The sequence below is a fragment of the Centropristis striata genome, chromosome 5 (assembly GCF_030273125.1).
Source record: "Centropristis striata isolate RG_2023a ecotype Rhode Island chromosome 5, C.striata_1.0, whole genome shotgun sequence".
Taxonomy (NCBI): Eukaryota; Metazoa; Chordata; class Actinopteri; order Perciformes; family Serranidae; genus Centropristis; species Centropristis striata.
In genome coordinates, this window is record NC_081521.1 from 26,796,663 (window position 1) to 26,819,603 (window position 22,941).

Below are 22,941 nucleotides of genomic sequence, written 5' to 3' on the forward strand. Positions count from 1 at the left end.
CATGTACTGTGTGTCTTCACAGCAGGATCACTCATAGGGAATGTACAATAAATCCACTACAGAGAGAGAGAGAGAGAGAGAGAGAGAGAGAGAGAGAGAGAGGCATATAGACCACTATCTCTGTTTACATCTGACCACATTATGCCTATATTAGGCCTTCTTTATTTGTTCTATATTATATACACTGTACCACCCTTTTTCTTCAATTTCTTGATAATAACCAAATCATTATCAAGAAAACCATGGACAATGGCTAAATATCAGGTCTTAAAACTCTTATGAGCTATTTTTCTTGTTAACATTATATTTGTCCAAACAAATGTACCTTTAGTTGTACCAGGCATTAAGATGGAGAAGAAATTGAAGAAAACAAGGGTGGTTTAATAATTTGTTCCATGACTGTATGTCATATACCAATTCTATATTAAAATATATCAATTCATTGATGTTCATACTACTACATGCAACAACCTATTTAACCTATTTAACATGCTAAAATATATTTTCTCCAATGTGCAATATCTGTAAAAATGCAAAGTACTTTCAGGAAACAAACAAACACAAACAATATAATAATAATAATAATAATAATAATAATAATACATGTCAAATAGCAGAAATGTATGTTTATAATGTATATAGAATGTATGTATAGGTCTGATTTTTATATTCTTTATTCTGTCTTCTATATCTATGTGTCTGTATCTTGAGCTGCTGTGAGCTGCTGTGAACTACATTTCCCCACTGTGGGATAAATAAAGTCATATCTTATCTGATCTGATGTGATGTGATCTGATCTGATTATTTAAATGTAAGTAGGTCTCTTACCTCTCTCTGTGAACTGTCCATCAGCACGCCGAAGGTGCCCAGTCTCTGGCACTGACAGCGGACATGAGAGGTGTTCCTGTACACCACCATGCAGTCCCTCACTGTCCAACAGCCTCCGATCTCGTCCCTGCAGAGAGACAGAGTGAATAATAAAAGATGTGCAGACAAAATGACACCAGAAGACTAATGTGAGCACAATAAACATTGCAATTTCACATTTTGTGCAGAACAAATGAATAATGGTAGCCCCTGTGTTCTTTAAACATTAAAAATCAGGTTTTGTTTTTAACAGTGGTGAGGACAGCAGGTGTCACTTAACTATCATTTTGCTCAATTTTTAAAGCTCACTTTGAAGCATTATGTCCATAATTTAAATGTTTTCAAAGCAGCTAGAACAGAAAAACACACAGTTGTGATGAAATATGTTAACAAAAGCTTTTTTAAATGTAAATCAGCCAGTTTCAGGCTCTGATATTGTTCATGCTGGCTCACTTTGACACCTCATGGACCGGAACCATTATTATTGGTTAGACCTCTGCTCTTCCTACTACAAAAGGTCTGCAGTGAAAAGTGTATATAATAAGGGTTGCCACCACAGGTCCACTACCAGAAAGTCTAAAAGCAGATATTACATTTATAAGGCAAGCAAGACATATCCCAATATTGTAAGTTAACAAAATTAAATTCAAATGTTTCCAAAATAATCAACAACTGAATTGTGAGTATTTTTGCTTTCAGAACACTGCACCATACTATGGAAGGGTAGGCCAGGTAGGAGAAAAACTAGTCTAAATGACGAGAATAAAGTCAACTTTTTTAGTTCTGTAAAGAAGACTGCAAGCTACAACCTGACCTCAATACGTCTAATATATGTCTAAAAAATTCACATAAATTACATAAAAGCAGATTTTCCCAAAACAATAGTTGTAGCCTACTGCCAAGAATAGTTAATTTATGTGTAGGGTGTAGGGGGATTTTAGTACTGCACCCTTAAATATTGTGGTTATTGCTCATTTTATGAGATTGTTGAAAGTCAGGTTGTCACTTGCTGTCGACCTGACGTGTTGTTTCTCTGAAAAAATGTTCCTCTGATGACTTATTGACACGGGCACCGCAAATCTGTGAATATCTTTCCAACTTGACTCAACACAAAAAGTTGACTTTATTCTCATCATTGCGACTTTTTTCCTTAAACTACCAAAACACACAGATATGTAGATTCATTACACAAATTTCCGAAATATTCTAAAACTTAAAACACAAAAAAAGCACTGAAGTTATATATGTAGCCATATATCATAAAACATTTTATCAATAGAGGTCATTGAATTTCAGATGTATCAACAGTATAAATACAGTGTGAAGCATCTAATAATACCACAACGTGTGTGTGTGTGTGTGTGTGTGTGTGTGTGTGTGTGTGTGCATAGGAATAAATGATCAAGTATAAATGTAATGTGCACTCACTGATTGCTGTGGTTCCACTGCACACACAGCGGCTTGCTGCGATTGGACGTCTCCAGCAGCTTGAATTCCAGCAGGATGGGCTGGTCCAAGTGTCCACCCACAAACGTCTGGTTGTTGTAGACGGAGATACTGACCACTGGGGAGTTCATTACCGGGTGTCTGGGAAGCCTGAGGGAGACAGAGTGCAGAGTTACCGTACATGTACCAGATAAGACAGAAAGTGGAGTTTGATCTCTTGGTTAGGACGGTTAAAAATGAGGCCAGGGTAAAGTCAGCAGAGAGGAACAAGATTGGTATACTAGACAAGAATTCAATGACTGTTTATTGACGCCTAATGGAAACTGGACAGTTTGTTACTTTGTAATTGAACCCAGAGGTGGGCTGAGATGAGGAAAGGAGAGGGGGAGAAGGATGAGAGGAGAGGGGAGAGAAAGAGAGACAAAGATGCCATGAGAGAGAAAAAAAGTAAAGACAAGAAGGTGATATCTAAAATAATGCTGATGCAATTGGTCTATTAACATGTAAGTCAACAGACAGAAATTAACAGACTACAATTTTGATCATCAATAGACCTTTTTTACGGCAGACATTTTAACATATTATAGTAAGAATAGCACAGGTGCCTTCAGTAACATGATAGCTGTATGATAGCTGTATCAATGATAGCTGCATTACACTTACAAACCAGATTCCATAAAAGTTGGGATGCTCTGTAAAATGTAAATAAAAACCAGAATGCATCATATTCAGAATTCAGAGTGTATATTTACAAAAAAATGAAGTTTATCAGTTTGAACATAAAATATATTTTCTTTGTACAATTTTCAATTGAATATATGTCCAAAAGGATTAGCAAATTATCACATTCTGTTTCATTTAACTCTCGACAATGTCCCGACTCTTTAGGAATCAGGGTTGAAGGAGAAGCACTGGTATTGTGCATGCTGGCTCACTGAAGCAGCTTACTAGGACACTGCGGCCCCGTGTGATTTTGAAGCACTGAGTTTAGATGACCATCTTGTGGCATCTTTATGGCCATTGTCATATTGTTTTTTTTGCAACCCATGGCATGTGCAAAACAGATCGGAGCTAGCCTGGCTAACGCCAGACTAATCACAAATGAAATTAGTCTGGAAACCAGCCATTCATTTCTCCGTAGAGGAGGTGTGGTTTACGATCCTCCGGAGCCGTTTATTGGGCGCTATGAATGTCTATCATAAGCGTCTGTACGTAGCTCTTAGCCAATCGTATCAGTTATACCAGATGATGTATGTAGAGCGACAGAAATTAATGTTTACATAGCTGGACTAGCCCATCTCTACTTTGAGACTAAAATGCTCAATTCTGCTTCTGCAACATTTTTCTGCAGCATGTTCTGGCTCTGGCTGCTCACAGTCTAGTGTTGGTGTGTCTGTGTGTGTCTGTGAGAGAGGTGCTTGCTGCTTTGCTTCTCCAGTTCTCACTTTCTGCAAGATTATTTATTTTTACGCCTTATCCCCCCTCATGTCATTCAGCCACACACATCCACTGATTTTATGGGCAATAGACGAGCTGCTGCGGGTCTCTCGGCGGCTCCGATTTCCCCTCGGAAAGTGAGATCACCGGCGTTACGGTAGCGAGCGGTATCGGGGCTAGTTGGTAGATTAGGCTTTGGCCAAATCCTGTCGGAAGGCTAAAACATCCTTTTTGGTGGTGAAACAGGAGTTTAAAGTCAAACGTTGTTCTTCTTTTAAAATCAACTTTCGCTCTAAACTATTTAAAACACCATCTACAGCTAAAGAGAGCTTTGAGTCTGCTGCAGCCATGTTGGATCCGTAAGAAAACTACAAGCTTCGGTCTGCCAAGTAGTACGCGTCATCGTCTTACCGTCCCTCCCCGTTCTGTGATTGGATCCCTAAAACAGGGCTAAGAAACGGCCATCGTTGCCAGACTGTGTGGAGGTTCGAAATGAAATTCGAGCATGCAAGGCAGTATGGGTGTACCCAGGCTAGATCGGAGCTGGATTTACGCTATGTTTGTGTGGACAGTGTCATCTAACAACACCGACAGTCCGCCACTGTTGTTGTTTGTTGGCACATGCGCATTAAATAAAGCAATAATGGGCATGCGTAAATTGAGGAGATTACATCCATAAACATGGATACAAAGTAACAAAGGTTTTCAAAAATGTGCTCCTTAGAAAGTTTCCAAAATCTCCATTTAAAGACTTAAACATCTGTGTGGACAAGAGAATAAAACAAAGACTAACCTAAACTTTTTCAAAGATATCTGTATAAGTTTAGACAGGGCCTTTCACCTGTGCTTTTCCTACTCTGATAGGTTAAAATGTCTGATGTGAAAAGGGTTGGTTGAAATTTTTTTAGGTATTCATTGAGCAAAAATGCAAAACATTTACAATTCCAGATTCTTACATTTGAGGCTTTGCTGCTCTTATGTCTTTTGTAAATTAGCCATTTAAAGTTGTGACCTTGACATTTTTCCATCAACAGATTGATTAGTGGCATTTAAATTATTGATACAATTCCAGCAAGTTGCTGTTTATAATGAAAAATGATTTGATGCTCTTGTTATATAAAAACAATTGTGGTTTAATGTTTGCTACTGACTGAAAGAAACATGGGGAATCCTGATTTCTGTCCATAGCATTTTTCCTTCAGGGCTCAGAGAGCTGCTGTAATCAGATTCTTATTGTTCTGAGTGTGATTGATTCTTACCTCACTCCTCGCCGGTCTGTGTGGTACTTGGGAGGGAGGGCGCCGCCCAGACTGCGATAGATCAGCAAGATAACAATGGTGATGGGTTGCTCTGGCATTGAAACAGTGCGTCTGGCTGCAGTGTGCTCTCCTGTCTGATTGGCTGAGATGCTGACAGGGGCGGGAGCAGCGTTCTGAGGGGCCGAGGCTGAAATAAAGAAGTCTGTGTGAGTATATTCTCTCAGTTTGAGCCACTTAAACTCTCAAGCATTTAATTCGTGATGTGTTTTTCTGTTCTTACGCTCTTTCTCCATCCGCTCCTTCTCCTTCCAGTTGTGCTGCTGCTGCTGTCGTTGTGGCACCAGGGCAGCAGGGGGCAGTATCACATGGGTATTGGGATCCCACAGGGCTTGGCCGCGAAAGAGGGTGGTGTGGTAACGTGGGAAACGGCGCCGCACATGGGTCTGGTTCTCCACGCGGTCCAGGTTCATGACTAACAAACAAGCAGGCATCGATAAACACACGTGAACACACAACTTTGGACACAATATCAGTAGCAGGTGTTTGATAATGTGCAGGAAAATGTTATTGCCCTATTAGTTACGAGACCTTGCCATAATTACCATAATGGGACTAGTTGAAATGACAGGCAGAGTAAATCTCACACAGGAAGCATTTTGGAGCGTTTCTCTCTATATTTGCTTCCAGTTGTGAAGAGGATAAAAAGAGCCAAAGTCCTGACCCCCTTTTTTAAAACGAACCTCTATTCCAACCGTAAAATGTTGTTTTTTTTTTAATTGTGTTATGTTATTGCTTCACACTGTAAGATAAATGTATATTACTGTATTGGACAGTACAGTTAAGCACGTAAACAATAAATATCTACACAAAAAGAGTAAATAATAAATAATTATTTCAAATAAATTTTCTGTAATATTTTACAGGGTTTTCTTGTTTTTTCTACATGAAGTACAAATGTCATTAAAAAAGTAAATTACTTTTATTACAAATATTAACCATCAAATAAAAGTTGACATTTAACAATTCATATAATTTAGACTCTTTGACAGGATTATTCAATTGCTTAATCATCTTGAACGTTAAATTACAGAGAATTCCATGTAAAAACACAACAAATTACACATCATATTGCTAAATGTAAAATAAAGGCAACTTTGTTTGTTTTTTTACAGTAAAACTTTAAAGAATAAAAAAATAAAAATTAAATTTTTCAAAAAAATGGCAAAAATTCTGACAGCAGAAGTTGCCAAGCACTTACTCTCATATTAAACTAAAAAAATAAACTTTTATTTTATGAATATAAGTTGTTAAATAATATTACATATGTAATGCAGTATATTATCTCTATTTTTTATTTATTTAAGAAATTAGCTGTTAAATAACTGTTGTTTACCGTTATTTGATGATAAGTGTTCGGCGACTATTGCTACCAGACTGTTTTTTCTTTTTCTTTTACAGTGTAGCACCGTCACTAACATACCGTACTGTACACCAGAAGCTGGTGAAAACATCATAAGACCTGGTACTGTTGAAAGCTCTTTTTTTTTACTTTGTTAAAATGACAAAGTCCTCAATTTTCACAAGCCTATTTAACTAACAGCAAACCTCAGTATCATGTTTCCCAGTTTCAGGTCGACACATTTGTCACAGAGCCTTCATCAGGGTGTGTTACGGGAGACACTAATTCACTTCAATGTCTACTGAAGATGATAAAATCAACAAGTGCAGACTCTTTCAGCAAATCAATTAACTGTTTTCTTTGCAAAACACAGGATCAACAAGTTGAATGTGATATTTCTGCCTCTTCACTTCTCCCAACATCTGACATTGTGAGAAGTTGTGAAAAGGTGGGCTACATTTCCACTGGAATAACAGCACCCTCATCCTGTTTTATGCACTGAAACATGTTTGGCTTTGGCACACAAAGTAAACTGGTGTGTAGACGCCACTAGAGACATTAATCGATGCTCCCCTGTGGTAATAGTAATAATAATAATAATGAATCAAAATTAAAGAATTAATAATCTATCGTTACTAAACCTGCAGCCCCTCTAGCACATTTGAAGGCTCCTAAATCAATAGTGTTTGAAAATGTAGCTTTTCTTTTCTTTTTCTTCACTCAAAAATAAAACTCTTTTAATATACAATTTAAGGGGAACATCCTGTGTCAATAGACCAATTCATTCTCTGTGGATTTGAGAGTGAGAAAAGCCAATATAAAATCCATACACACACATAAACACACACAGGAGGAGCAGAGGAACTGTCGTATTATGGGAAATGAGGTGGCGAACAGGAAGTACCAGTCAATGTGGAGTGTCCAATAATGAGTGAACACTTGACCAAGCAAACAGAAGTGGAACCGCACTCAATACTGAGAGAGGAGAGAGATCACTCAATATAACAGACGTGTTCAACATCTGTGTGTGTGTGTGTGTGTGTGTGTGTGTGTGTGTGTGTGTGTGTGTGTGTGTGTGTGTGAGAAAGAGTGTCTGTTTTTCTGCTTTTGAAAAGTTGGTAATGACCGTTTTCATGCAGAAACAAATAGTTTATTGGTAAAATAAAATTGAGGGTTTTGGCATTTTAATGACCAAAAACAAGAAAAATAACTTTATAGGAGGCTAACAGATGGGTGTGTGTCAGGTCCATTTATGTTTTTTCCCATGTTATTCATTCTATCCCATTTGGCGGAGAACATTAACTGTCTAACTGTGTGCTTTTGGGTGTGTAGGAGTGTGAAATTTAGCGCTGGCTGTATATCTTATTCCTTCTGCTTTCACTGCTGCTGCTACTAATTCTATGCTCTCCATCTGGGGATCGGCATCAGGCTGTCACTTTCAGATTATCTAACAGCATTTTGGATTTATTCCAAAGGGGAGGCAAATACAGTGAAGTAAGAGAGAGATGAGAGTCACACAGAGAAGAATAAAAGCAGGGTATTACCCAGACAGGTAAGCCAATTTTTTTTCTTCTTCAGCTCGGGGATTAACTGTATTACCGAACTACACTGGAAGAAGCTGGTGAGGCAAGATTCACTAGTTGGTAACTTTGCTGAGTTTCATGAGTTTTAGGTGTATGGTATTATATAGGAATTCAATCTGTATGTGCGCAGCTAAGAGCATTAACTTAGCGTGAAATTCATTGTCTGGCTTGGTCCGTGCCAGAGCTGCTGCCGTTGCTCTTTCAACACCGCTTGTCGTTGTATGTGGCACGGATTATTTAACGGTATTTACGACGCTGCTAAAGTGGCAAAAATGTGAAAAAGAGCAAAGTGACAGGATGCCAAGGACGAGATGACACAGGGAACACGGCCAAAGCTGCAGATGTATGGTGCATGTAAGTGAGTCTGTGTGTGTGTGTGTGTGTGTGTGTGAGTGCGTGCGTGTGTGTGTGCGTGCGTGTGTGTTTGCGTGTTTGAAAGAGAGAGAGAGAGAGAGAGAGTTATCTAACCCACTTTGCATTTACAGTAAATGCTTAAAAAAATGTTTGCCATCTGTAAATCATTTTGTATGCAGGCCCGTGGTACAGCACGTCAGGGTTTCTGTGTGTGTGGTGGGAGCTTTATCTGCTTTGTGTGTGTGTGTGTGTGTGTGTGTGTGTGTGTGTGTGTGTGTGTGTGTGTGCGTGTGCGTGTGTGTGAGTGTGAGTGTGAAATTCATCTCTCTGTGCTGCTGCCAGCGCTCTGTCGGTGCCATCATCATTTGCATTAGTGCTGTTCATCTCCTGCTTTACAATGAGTCATTCTGGCTGATTTCACAGCAGTGATTTACAGTATTATGAGAAAACCGCTGCAAATAGCGTGTAAAGATTAAATTTTTATTACAGTTTTAGTCTCTTTTATTGGGTCTGGTTAGTGATTAGCTTTTGTATTATGTTTGAGCGTCTGTGTGTGTAGGTGATTCACCTATGTTTGGAGCCACCAGCGCCACTGGGTTGAGGTAGGTGAGCTTCATGTTCTGGGCCAGATTCTGGGCGTACTGTCCCAGCAGCTCCGTCAACTCGGCTGGACCTCCGCCGGGGATGTGGTTCTGGCTCTGAGCGAGAGCCCGCCAAAGCCAAGACGTACTAGGACCCAGCAGCACACTGCAGCCCCGCACGATGTTCTGTAAGAAGCAGGAAGATGAACAAAGGAAATAATTAGAAGGAGGTAGAGGTGATCTGCTTTTATGATTATTCTGAGGCATCAGTGACAAGATGTGTTTGTGTGTATTGTGTATTTCAGACAGTGGTGGAGAAAGTATTCAGATCCCTTACTTAATTAAAAGTACTAATGCCACACTGTGAAATTACTCCACTACAAGTAGAAGTCCTGCATACAAAACTTACTGAAGTAAAAGTACAAAAGCAGCATCAAAATGTACTTAAAGTATCAAAAGCAAAAAGTACTTGTTATGCAGAATGAACCCACTCAGATTGGTAATATATATTATCGGATTATCATTTTTGATGTTTTTATGTAAGCGGTGTTTACTTTTCTCAAGATAGGGCTCATTTTAACTACTTAATATACTGTTATGAGGTTTTAATAAATAAAAAAGTATAATCACTTAAAATTGATCATGTTTTTTATGTTAAATCTCGATTTGAAAAGTAACTAAAACTATTGGCTAAATGTAGTGGAGTAAAAAGTACAATATTTGCCTCAAAATGTAGTGAAGTAGAAGTATAAAGTTACATCAACATAAACTAAACACAAGACAGAAAAAGTAGATAGATGTCAACATCCTTGATTAGGATCAGGAAAGAGAGATAGAAGATATGAAGAAAGGGGATTTTTTTCTGAGTATGCAGACAGTAAAGCTTTACAGAGGGAGTAGAAAAAGGAGAAAAACAGAACCTGAGTTTATTCGATGAGACAAGAATTTTGATGTAAGCCTCATGGTCAAGCCTTTTGTCACTGGGACCTCATAAACATGGCCAAAAAATTGTTAACAGAGCCTAAGAAATAACATCCAAACACGTTTGACCTCAATTATAGCTACATTTTACAGCAGCGAGGTTTCCATGTAGGCACGGTCCTTTTTTATGCTTTTCTGGGAAAATTTGTGACTCATAATCACAACCTGTTACAGATACTATACACTGCACGGCCTTGAAAGATGAACAAACAAAGAGTCGTATGAGAGGAGGAAGTGAAATATGATTCCTTGCAGTCTGACTGCACAAGACCCAATAAAGCACTGCAGCCTCACATAAAGCTCTGGGGAGAGAAATACACAAGAAAACCTTCAGACAAACAATGAAAACAATATACAGCGCAGCGTAGGAGGAATGTGGTGAATTGTAGAGGAAGAGAAAGAAGGAAACAAGGATTGTGGATAAGTAAGAGGCAAGGAGGAAAAAATGAGAGAATAAGAGTGAGAGAAGAAGCTACAGACAGGAGCTTAAGCTTGGCTCAGAGATGCAGGAAAAAGGTGGACGAGAAACAAACAAACAGACAGGTGTTGGAGATGGAAAAAGGAGTGAGGAAACGTGATTGTTAGCAGCAGGAGACGGATAATGGGACAAAGTGGATGATCACAAAAGATAGATGCTTAAAGACTTTAATCCAAGTCTGTGTACTGATTTTTAACACAATAAACTGTTAAAGAAGGTAAAAAAAAACACTGCTATAATTTTTTTTTGCAAAAAAAAACATGCATCAATGCTTCCTGAGTTCTTAAAAAGCACATTAAACATGCACAATCCAGTTTCAATTCACACCTTTTCATTTGGCCCCCTTTTATCTGAAAGCTGGAAATCCGAAGATTCATTTGATGTAGTTCAGCACTGTGTTTCAAGTTGTTCTGGTTATAAATCTGTGATAGAACTTAGTCAATTAATATTTATATTTAAATGATTAGTGTATAACGGATCAGAATAATGCTCAATTATGTCTTAGGTTGTTACCACAAGTTTTGGGTTGATAGTGTTTGTTACACAGATTTGGTGCTGAATTTGCCATTTTATTTTGGCTATGAAGTGATACAAATGGTTAAGAATACCTCCAAAATACTCCAATATAACACCAAGACCTTGAAGAACACCATCGCAAAGCTTATTCCTTGATTTGGTTTCAAAAACTTTACACAATTTGGAAATGTATATATTTTCTGCATTTGGATGGCGAGCACTTCTGTTGTGGAAACTGCTGAGAAACCCCCTTAATGTCAATATACATTGGAAAGCCATACATCCTCTGAAAGCCCACTGTCTCTACTTTCTCGACTGTGATCATCCTAGAGGTCACTGCAGCTCATTTTATACAGTGAGCTTAAGTTTAAAAAATGGTCTCACTGCAACGAAATGGCTTCTATGGGGAGTAACGCCATCACACATTTAATCCACAGGAGTCTCAGCTTTCCAGTCAAACCAAATTTATGCAATGCAAAAGACTATTCAGGGGCCCCAGTATGCAGAAATATTAAATTATAGTAGGAGGATACTGCATGAGAAAAACTGTGTAGTTTTTGCCTTAAACTGCATGATATTGGCATAAAGTGGACATTAATGTAAAGGGGAGACTCGTGGGTACAACACATTGTCATTAAATATCTTGAGGTCCAGGGACCCCTTTGGAAATCGTTTCTCCCTCGCTAAAATATAGCCTAACTTGGGAGCATTAGTTCATCCCCTTAGGCATTTTAATGTGTAAAAATTACATATTATATCTTTAAATTTCATTCAATATAACCTTCATTATTCTGTAGAGATTCAACTAGAAGAAACAATTACATGGCCATCCTGTTGGACAGTGGTTCCATAAGGAATGTCAGATGTTTTAATAGATAGTATAGACTGTATATTGTCTGAATTTTTCTCCCTTATTGTAAAACACATTTGTGGCATTTCTGCTGTGTGAGACGTGAGCCCTATCTGAAGGTGCAGCAGCCTCCTGGTGGTTCTGATCACTGCTTCAACATGAAACATTTCTCCCTCCACTCATCACTACATTCCTGATGTGAAAACTCTTTCTCCCCACTTCCCTCCCTGCCGTCCTTTGTTTCTCCTGCAGCCACGGGGCTCTGATACCAGCGCTGGGTTACTATAGTAACTGTGTTCTACATTACCTTTTCATCTGGCCCCAATAGCTGAGGTTTAAAGTGAGGTGTCAAGTATTACCAGACATATAGTTTTTCTATTGGTGAGAAAAACTGTTCGTGTGCAGCTCCACTGCAGCGGTGCCAGTCGCCTCATTAACTCGATGTGATGAGATGTAAGAAGCATGTTTAAGAGCCAGAGGTTAAGCTTACAAGTGGGTCACATTCAGGTTTTTATTCTCAAGGAAACTGCAAAATAGCATATAGCTGTTTCATGTTGCTGTAAACCAGCAACTCCTAATGGCCATATTTCTTATTTACCGTCAGATGAAGTAGTGAGGGAAATGTCAGATAGAAAAGGTTTTCTTTTCTCTCACTATAGGATGCCATTAATGCTACTGCTGTGTTGCTATGGCAACTGTCCTTGTTAGCCAAAGATTATCTATTGATCACAAGAAGCCATGTAGCGTGCCGGGTGTGAGGCTCCAACTGTGGCGCTTCTGAGAGCCCCGACAAAATGTTCATGTTCATTTTTTAGATTGGCTATGAATGATAAAACAGCAACTCATTTGACATTGGCTATAATTAGTTGTTACTTAATGAGTCAGACCCTGACAGATGCTGTTTGTAAGTAGAGGGAGTAAAGAAACACAGGATGGCATCTTTTCTCTTTTGTTCACAGGGTCATTTAACTGGATCCACAGATTGTTTCTGGGAATGCAGCGTGTGCAACAAGTGTTGATTAAATCTGATCAATGTGAGAGCTTTTTATTTTATCGTTCACGATAAAGGAAGGAAATGATGTACCCTTTTTACCCACTCAATTTACACCACAGAGCATATAATGTGGCGACTGGACCTCAAGCCATAAACCAGAAGTAGATCTTATTCCTTATGTAAATGGTAAATGGAGTGCTTTATCCAAAGGGCTTTATACTACACACTACGCTCATTCATTTGTTCACACACACATACATGTACTGGTGACCAAGGCTACCAGGGCACGCTGGTGCCACCTGCCACCATTGGGAATTCATTCACAGACCGATGAACGCAGCATCGGGAGCAATTTGGGGCTCAGTATCTTGTTCAGGGATACTTGGACATGTAGGCTGCCACGGTTGGGGATCGAACAACCAACCGTCCGGCCAGTAAACGACCGCTCTACCAACTGTGCCACAGCCACCCCTTGTGTAAAGCACAAGAAGGAAAAAAAAGGTGAAAAATGTTCTTTTTTACTATCTAAAACTCTTTCTGTCAAAGCTTAATATAAATATAAATTTAAGTAATTACAAAAAGACAGATTCTTTGGTTCAAACTATGGGATACAACTACCCACTCAGTTTCTATAGCAACTCATTCCTCGCTGCATGACAATGACAGTATGAATGATTTCAGCACTGCAGGGTGTGGCTACTTCTGCTACAGTTGTCAATTATCAAGTAGCTAAATCCTCCATGTTATTATCAATTACTGAATGCTCCCCTGGGTCAACTGGAGAACAATGTGAGGGCAAAAAATCGCTTTTTAACTGCCCACCATGACCCCTAACTTAATATGAATTAATCACCTCCCATCTGCATAAACGAGCTGTAACTAACTCAACAGCTAAAGGTAACAATGATTTCAATCTCAGGTGGTGTGTGATGAGAAAAACACCATAACTGATAGAAATTCTTCTGTTACTTATCTTATGTGTTGTGTTATTCTTGTTTTTCCGACTATTGCATTTAGTGATTCATTCATTCATCTATCTGGCATTTTCTATTTGTACTCCATAATTGTGCTTAATAATATTATTTACTTCTTCAATTTTCACCTTTTTACTCATTTTACCCTTTATTTTCTGTGAATCTGAGAACGTCTTGTGGTTATTCTTGCTCTGTCTTTTATTGTTTTTCTTTTAATGTAAGAATTGTTTTTAGCCTTAAGGCATCATTCTCTGTGTAATTAACTGCTCTTTGTTGAAGCACTTTGTAAGCTGCTGTTTTTAAAAGCTGCTATATAAATAAAGTTATTATTATTATAATTATTATTATTATCGTTACATTCATTATCATCATTATTATCATTTATTTTACTTCTATTTCATTTTTGTGTAAATCTCTGTAATTTTGGAAAATCTGCAAGGTATACTGCTACCATGAAATTATTGTGACAATGTGATTTTTTCTTAACAGATCAACTGTGTATCTTCTCAAAACTTTATTAATCAATATCTTCCAAACATACATACATATATATACTTTATTGCATTATGAATTGAAATGTAAAAAAATACTACTATAAGTCCTACTTCTGTTATTCCTATTGTATAATGCGTGTAAATTTTCATATTGTTATATTTAAATGTATGTGTACTGTTATTGTTGCCTATTTTCTTAATCGTTTTTCATATATTATCCTATATTGTCATTGTTTTTGTAACTTTGGAGCAATCTGGAACCAGCATTTCTTTCAGGATTAATAAAGTTCTATCTTGTCTCATCTTATTTTATGAAGATTTGATATGAAAAGACATCATGAATGAAAATACAGTATACACACTATCATGTCAATTTCACATAACTTTTTCCAGTGACAGGCAATTTGTCAGTTACTGACACACGAGGGAGTAAATTGAAACAGCACTATGACAGTAAAGACAGAGGTTTTACTTTATGTCGTCAGCCACTTACTTGTGATATACGGACAAGTCATTCCCTGTCAGCTAAATGTGATGCATAAGCTAAATATTTATATCAAAAATGATATGGAGATCTCTGTGAACGCCTTTATGTCAAACAGCCAAACTGCTAAAATGATCCTGTGTCAGCTGCAGCGTCCTCAGATGAAGCTGTCGCATTGGGGAAAATAAGACTCTGTCATTTAATAAGGGGAGATGACATGCTGCAATATTTCATGAGCTACTGTCCCTGCATTGCCATAGCAACATTACCTCCCATTTCTGTGAAAAGACATCTTCTTGTACTATCTCATCACTCAGTCTGTACCCCATAAAGGTACACTGTATCAATCATATCGACTGTTTTAAATAGCAGCATGTCGTCGGGCTGATTCTGAGCAGATTTGAGCTCGCCGGGAGCAGAAATATAGAGAGTGGAAACCTGGACTAGTCCTTGAAATAATTTAAATATCATCAACCATTATCTAACTATGAAAATATCCATTTGTGGTGGTACAATATCAAACACAAAAATCCAAAATGTATGCAGATTTTCTCCGTAAACTACTCTCTTCTGATTCAGAATAAAGTCTGTTCAGAACAGAGCTAGTAGAGTGGCAGTGAGCACTTTCATAACATATTTTTAAAAATATTTTCACACATTCAAATCCACAGCACAAACTGATTTTTGGCTTCGCACTTCTATCTATCTGGCCTGTCTTTCAAACAACCGTTTACCACCTGCATATTTGCTGTATTTTGAACACAATTTTAAATTTACCTATCACCAATATTTCTTGTTAAATGTTGGCATTTTTAAATATCCAAACTAGGGATGGCCGTTTTGGAAGAAACCTGCTAACTCATTGGCATTATCTATAACATTAACGATCAATTAATCACTTAATAGCTATATGCATACATGGGCAAAATAACAGATATATATGTATACAGTACTATGCAAAAGCCTTTTTTGATAACGGACGCTTTTATTTTGAAAGGACAAAAAGAGACTTGATCCTGTCCTTCGTGAAACTAACTCACATGAGTTGATACTGTTAAGATAACGTCAAGGAGTTCAATGTTTTATGTGTAAGCCCCTGAAGAGGCGTGAGGTTAGTTTTTTACAGTAATCATAGATATTTTAGTGTGAGCTAGTTTTGCTCAAATTAATACTCTTATTTCTGTGTGTTTTATAATTGTTATTACAACTTTCAGTTTGCAAACTGTTGCTTTATCCAACTTCATTCTCAGCTCATTGGCTTATTCACAGAACTGAACGCTCAGCCGTGCCTCAGTTCAGTGAGTACTGATACACAGTCAAAGATGAAATAAAATAAAAAATACACAGATCGATTAAAAATTCCACGTGGTCGACCAAATTCTTAACGACCATTAATCAATCATTGAACAATTATTTCCATCCCTCATCAAAGCATCAATACAACTACAAATTTTGGAATTTCTAACCTCTTTCTCACACTCTTCATAGTGTTCGTACAGGGGAAGATCTCTTTTTCCCATGAATCTCTGGATTTCGGTTGCAAGAGAATGCAGCTGTTCACTCTTTTCTCAAAGGTGTATGTTGGACAGCAAGGCTAATTCATCATTACATCATTATTACAGCCAATAAAGTGCCCTTGTTAATGGCAAATAAGTCTCCATATGTTCCACCGTATGCCTCTGCAAGAACCTCTTTAGCTGCCCCAATCCTCACTGCTTCTACAGAAATGTATAAACACGTTTTACAGTGAAGCACACAGAGAGTCTGGAGTGAAAAGGATAACGTTTTCTTCTCTTTACCTCATTGAAATGTGCATCCTGAGTAGCAGTGAGTCCGAAGCCGCTCTGCTGGGTTTCGAAGGTCAGGAGGCGGGACAGCAGCCGCTCAGCGATCTGCAGGTCGTTGCCGTAGAGTCTGGCGGTTGCCTCGGTGACGTCACGGAGCTGGTGGGCGAGCTTCTTCTCCATGATGGTGTTCAGTTCTGTCTCGTTACGCTCCAGAGAATCAAGCTGAACATACAGACAACAAAAACACAAACAAAACATGAAAAAGTGAAATCTATTCCCTTTTAATAGAAATATTGTACCTGTGGTTCATTTAAAGTTGATAATACATAAAATATCTGCATTTAAAGGCATACTAAGTAGGCTTTTCCACTTATGACCCACTACATGTGTGTGGTGGACTCTGCCCTGAAAGAATTTACAGCAGGGAGTGTTTTTACAATTAACAGGTACATCTTGAGGCCAATACATACAACGGTGTATTAGGGCCAAGTATGAAAAAAAAATTAATACGGATCCAGGGGATGGGGGTAATGTTTCAAATCTACAAGAAAAAAAGTTGCAGATTTATGAAGTTAAAAGTCGGAAAAATAGTGTTTTGTCCTTGTCAAGGAACCTGAACACACCACAGATGCCGCCCAGAAAGCAGGGGATCCCACACACGGACACGTTAGTAAAAATGTGCAAATGAAACATACGCGTATAAATTACAGTGAGTCCGGACAATCTGCTCCCCAAATAGCTTTTTCTTCAGCTATTATGGAGCCAGTGAGGACCAGCTCTTAGAGGGCTGCACCTATACTCATAGAATCTGATGTCATTTTGTTCTTGCAGCCCTGGGAGACACATCATCTGGGTAGAACTTTGTTCTTGTGTGGTGACCGAGAACTTTTCAAGGTACACCTTTGGGGACCCATGGAGACATGTCTCTAATGGTAGTAGTTGTATTAGACTACATACAGCAGTATTGAGCTCTACAAATGGAGGTGAGGTGCAGTTGTACAGGTCCGGCTCCAGCCATCCTCGCTCTGCATCACAGTGTCTGATGGCTGCACCTGCAAGCAGCAGAAACAGGAAGTTGTTACCGAAGCTCAAACAATATGTAGTATGTGAATACATCTATGTGTTTGAATGCACTCATGTGAGAGTGCATGAGTGTGCACGGACCGACAGAGCCTTTGGGGCAGGGCACTGCAGCAGGCAGGTTAAACTTGGTCCGAGGCCACCAGATCCCCTGAGTGATGGTCTTTGGACAGCCGTCATAAATGACTACAGAGAGAAAAACACATTATTTAAAGTCATCCTTATCACTTTGACAAACTTTTCAATTAAAAATATGACAAAAGGGCACTTATGGTGTGGAAAAATGTTTTTCTTCTGACTTGCGGACAAGAAAATGAAAATTAATGTGAGAGAAAAAAATACCAGCGCTGCAAATTAAAAGAAGTAATTACAAGAGGCAAAGCTGCACAGCAGAGAAAAACAGATACATGGAATTAAATAGAACATGATGAATAGAGGATGAATATAATCAAGAGTTGCTTTGTTATTTTAGGCTTGGACACAAGTTTGACACATTTTAAAATACAGAATGAAAGAAGAAACTGAAATCCTATGACAGTCATGATTAAATATAGTAGAAGCTCAGTGATTTGTTATTTTCACTCTTGTTTGTTTGCCTTCTTGGATGATTCTAGTCAGTCTGAACATAGGGTGGAAATAACACATTATCTTTAAATTATACAAGACACATGTTTCTTTCTCTACCACTTTCAAAGGGAAAATTCTATCAAATGGACAAAGAAAGTAACAACTTATTTTCTCTATTGTTTGAGAACAACACTGAAAAAAGCTTTAATATTAAAACCAGCTTTGCAGAAAATTGTTTACAAGTGGATAATTGTAGTCAATCTTTTGGTTGTTTTTGTCAATGAACCACAAATGACTGCAAGATAGTGACATGCTTTTACCCATCAAAATAAAACAGTTGGTGGAAAAAGACAATTTCACATTTTTTTCTGTCCCAAATATGTTGTTTTGACACGCAAACTGATACACCTCCTGCTAGGCACTTTTATTATAAGAACACAATGCAGCAATGAAATGACGTTTTTTTTTTCTTCTTCTTCTAATTCAATCTGCAGTGTTTCTGATGTGATGCTGAGCTCATGGACATTTTGATGAATGAATGAATGAATGATGAAGCCCCCCTGTTGGGCAAACCAAAGTCATTTTGAAACGAAAATATCTGAAACAAATGACGGAGGCGTTCTCACCTTCACAGCCTGAATTTGTGACCTCAGCGAAGGGGCTGTCACATAAGTTGCACTGCCGACCAATCACGCCGGGTCGGCACTGGCACTGTCCTGTCTCTGGGTCACATGACCGCGAGAAGGAACCCACAGGGTAGCAGTCACATGGCAGGCAGGTGTCAGAGCCCCGCAGACTGTAGTGAAACTCCTGCACACACACACACACACACACACACACACACACACACACACACACAAGGGTACACATAATTAGGCACACCGATCAAACTCAGTCAGAGGAATGTAAAATGTCACGGTGCCAAGAATAGTGTCAGCCTCGCAGCAATTACATCTCCACATCCATTAGGGCAAGATCTACACAATGATGCAAAACAGGATACGGCTGAAACAGAGACATGATACAAAAGAGCAACAATCCATGCATGGTGTGAAAAAGAGCCAAGGGAAAGGAAAGCAGTTCATTATTTAGTTTGCTAAACTTGTAGTCTGACATATCCAGCCCTTTCTCCACAGCACTGTGTCAGTGGTGGTGAATGGTCTGGCTGCAGCCATTAGCATTCTGGGATAAACTAAAAAAATACTGAGAGAAATGCCGTCTAAAATAGGGCCACTTCCAGTGAGTCAGACTACTAAACTTGCATGGGAACAGTGGTGGAATGTAACTAAGTACATTTACTCAAGTACTTTACTTAACTACAATTTTGATGTACTTGCACTTTACTTGGGTATTTCAATTTTTAAGTGACTTTATACTTCTACTCCACTACATTTTGAGGCAAATAGTGCAGTTTTTACTCCACTACATTTAGCCAACAGCTTTAGTTACTTTGCAGGTCAAAATTTAACATGACAAAATATATCAATATAAAATGATTACACATAACAGTGCATTAAGTGGTTAAATGAGCCCTACCTTCACGTCATGAATAAATGCATCAATATTAATAATCTCATAATATATTTGGAATATATAAAACAATCTGAATGGATCTATTCTGCATAGAGAATACTTTTGATACTTGAAGTACATTTTGATGCTGATACTTTTGTACTTTTACTTAAGTAAAATATTAATGCAGGACTTTTACTTGTAGTGGAGTAATTTCACAATGTGGTATCAGTACTTTTACTGAAGTAAGGGATCTGGATACTTTTTACCACTACTGCATGGAAATATATAATCAGCACCACATATTGGAAAAGAAAATATGATGGTGCTACCATAGAGGGTGATGGTGCAACATTTGATTTCATTCAAAAATGTTAATTTGGATGTTTGACTTTCAGTGTGGAGAATGACGTGCAGGGCTTGTTTTTCACAATTATCTGCTGAATGTGTACAGTTTATCTGTGCCTTAAAACTAAACTTAACCTTAAAGCTGATAATTGCGTAATTTCGCCTCCATTAGATGAAATGTGCAGTTGGGGGAGTGAGACAGAGTGAGCAGCAGAAGTGATGGTTAGCAGCAACTTCTCAATCTGGCAATAAATGTACTGTATAGGTTACAGTGTGTCAGTTAATAAGCGCTGCAGATTCTCAAGTTTTTTCTGTAGAAGTGAAGGGGGTTAGCTGGAAGCGTAGCATGTTAGCATGTTAGCAGCTGAGCAGGCTAACATCACCATTGTGCTGCTCCAGCGTTGGCTCCGGTGCGATCGTTTCCCTTTCAGACGTTTTGAATTCCAGCCATGAACTGCAGTGTCTTTTTCGTGACTTTGCTAAATAAATCTATGATGATAAATTTTCTGTTTATTATTAGCGACAGGATTCCCATGATGCAGAGTCTGTCTTTCTGACTGGGCATGTGTGCAACAGCTCTGATTTCAAACACACTGAGCACTGGAATTACATTAGACCCCCCCCCCCCCCCCCAAAAATTGCAGCCATGACCTTGTCTTGGTACGGCACTTGACTGCCATATTGAGGTGATGCAGTTAGTAGGTCCAAAACATAAAAAGGAGTCAAATCCCCAGAAACACCTAGAAAAGGGGTAACAATGTGTGCTCAGTGCATTAGATTTAATTGATATGTTTCTCAAACTAAAGGGCATTTAAATATATTTAAATTCATAGTTAATGCTTACACGGTAATACTTAAAACAGACTTATGTGTATCAGTCTTGACCTTAAATTGTAGGCATAAAAAAAAGCTTTTTTTCAAGCTTCATTTTTCATAAAATTAAAACCACAGTTCCAAAGGGCAAAGGACAACATGTGGTTAGGGTTTTTTTCAAGGACAATATCAGAGATTAAAGATTAGGGTCAAAAGATCAGATTAAGGGATGAGACAGGTTTAAACATGGTGCCTACACAGAAACATATCAATACACACACTCACACAAGGCGGAAATATCTATATGCAGGAATGAATATCGTATCATGGTTGATGCAGTTTGGACGTCTGGCTTAGCGCCTGTCAGACCATCAGACTGTGAGATGATTACTGTGTGTCTGGGTTTAAACCAAGCCAAAGTAAGGTATACAGTGACTCCACTAAAGTCCTTATAATCCGAACAGTATTCACTGTGATGATGTAGAAAAAAACAGTAGCTTTGAAAGCACTCAATAGAGCTTTGAGCAGCTACTGTTGAACAACTGTGTCCCATGATGCATAACTCAACACAAACTGCCAGCCGGTTTAAAAGGTAAATTTTCTTTTTTTTTTTAAATCACCAAAATTACACCACTTATCATAGCCAGAAACTGTAAATAGAGAATAAATCACTGGATTTTCACATTTCTGACGGCTCTTGAATAAATCATGTGTGACAAACAATTTTGTCAGGAAAACAAAAATCACTAAAATTTCAGCACTTATCATAACCTGAAAGAGAAAATACTGCTGGATTTTCACATATCTGTCCTTAAATGAATCATATGTGACGAATGCTTTTGCCTGGAAAATAGCTTGAAATTTTGAGGATTGATTGAGGATTTTTTTTATCTGCATTTGAGGCTGCATCTAAAGCTAAAGAAAAAAAGCAGTTTAATTAATAATGTCCCCTTTTAAATACTTTTTTTTCAACAGCCTTTATCACATCTTCTGCATCCATGCACAAACCTTTCTACGTTAGCCAGGAGAAAAAAGAACATGAAAAAGTATAATTTTTATACACTTAAAATACGCCTGAAAGTGTTTGAGTGTGTTACCTTGCAGTGACAGTGTCCGCTGGTTTTGTTGCAGTCGGGGTCGAAGCCTTTATTGACGTCACAGTGACACGGTCCACAGGTCGGAGATCCCCACCAGCCCCTGGGACACTGGTGATCAATCCTACACACACACACACACACACACACACACACACACACACACACACACACACATTAAAATAAACAAGTTAGCACAAGCAGAATCAGTATGGGAAAAAGAAACTAAGAAGTAGACCAAAACTTTAATTTGTTCTTCAAAGGAACCATCGTTCCCTCCGACTTCTAATTAATGACAAACTAATGAGTTTGAAAGAGATGAAAGAGAGACACAGCCAGTGAAGAAAGGAAAGATGGAAGAAGCAAAGAGAGAGATCAAACTGAGAGGAAATATTAGTAGTGAAAGGTGCAGAGCAAAACTAGAGAGAAGAAAAGTGAGGGAGTTTGAGAGGAAAGAAGTATGTTACAAAGCATATGTTGAGTCAAAGCAACCACCTAAAATATCTTTTTTCATTTTCAAAGCAGTGTTTTCTGTTTTCCGAACGCCAAACACACCTCAGATTTTATCACTCTGCTTTATGGTACACTTTCACCCTCTTTGCTCACATCTCGTTTAATGCGCTCTCCTTCTGTTCTCAGTCTAATGGATCACTGAGGAGACGAACGCTTTCCACAGTCAACGTTGATTCTCATGCGCACGTCTTTATTGCTCCGTACGGGGAGTTTAGAAGAGGTAATTCAGATATCAGAGGTCTTAATAGAATATTAGGATTTGCTCCTGAGATTTTTGACGACAGAATTTCTTTTCTAAATGAAGCGTCTCTCCCTGTTGTGTATTTTTTGGCCGCTTAAAGGGCTCAAATGGCAGGACAAACACACCGGGAGCCAAATGCTTTGTTTAATCATAATATCTGGGGGAAGAGGAGCACAGAAACAGAGGCTGGGTCTTACAGTATTTCTCTCAATGCTTTTTTAAGCACATCTCCAAAACCATTAACACTTGTAGCCGATATTTACAGAGTGTGGCAAACTGAAGGCACATT

The 22,941-nt window shown here is 38.4% G+C and overlaps 1 protein-coding gene across 1 annotated transcript in view; it reads right to left on the reverse strand.

The window, feature by feature from the left end:
* The window catches only part of celsr3 (cadherin, EGF LAG seven-pass G-type receptor 3), a 135,727-nt gene that overhangs the window by 21,924 nt on the left and 90,862 nt on the right, over positions 1–22,941 (reverse strand). The window contains exons 16-25 of the mRNA XM_059334084.1: positions 21,902–22,022; positions 18,758–18,941; positions 17,649–17,750; positions 17,442–17,536; positions 16,497–16,706; positions 8,914–9,112; positions 5,290–5,481; positions 5,010–5,196; positions 2,296–2,463; positions 829–955 (exon numbers count right to left, since the gene is read on the reverse strand). Of these exons, the coding sequence (XP_059190067.1) occupies positions 829–955; positions 2,296–2,463; positions 5,010–5,196; positions 5,290–5,481; positions 8,914–9,112; positions 16,497–16,706; positions 17,442–17,536; positions 17,649–17,750; positions 18,758–18,941; positions 21,902–22,022 (1,585 nt within the window). The remainder of the gene's footprint in view (positions 1–828; positions 956–2,295; positions 2,464–5,009; positions 5,197–5,289; positions 5,482–8,913; positions 9,113–16,496; positions 16,707–17,441; positions 17,537–17,648; positions 17,751–18,757; positions 18,942–21,901; positions 22,023–22,941) is intronic.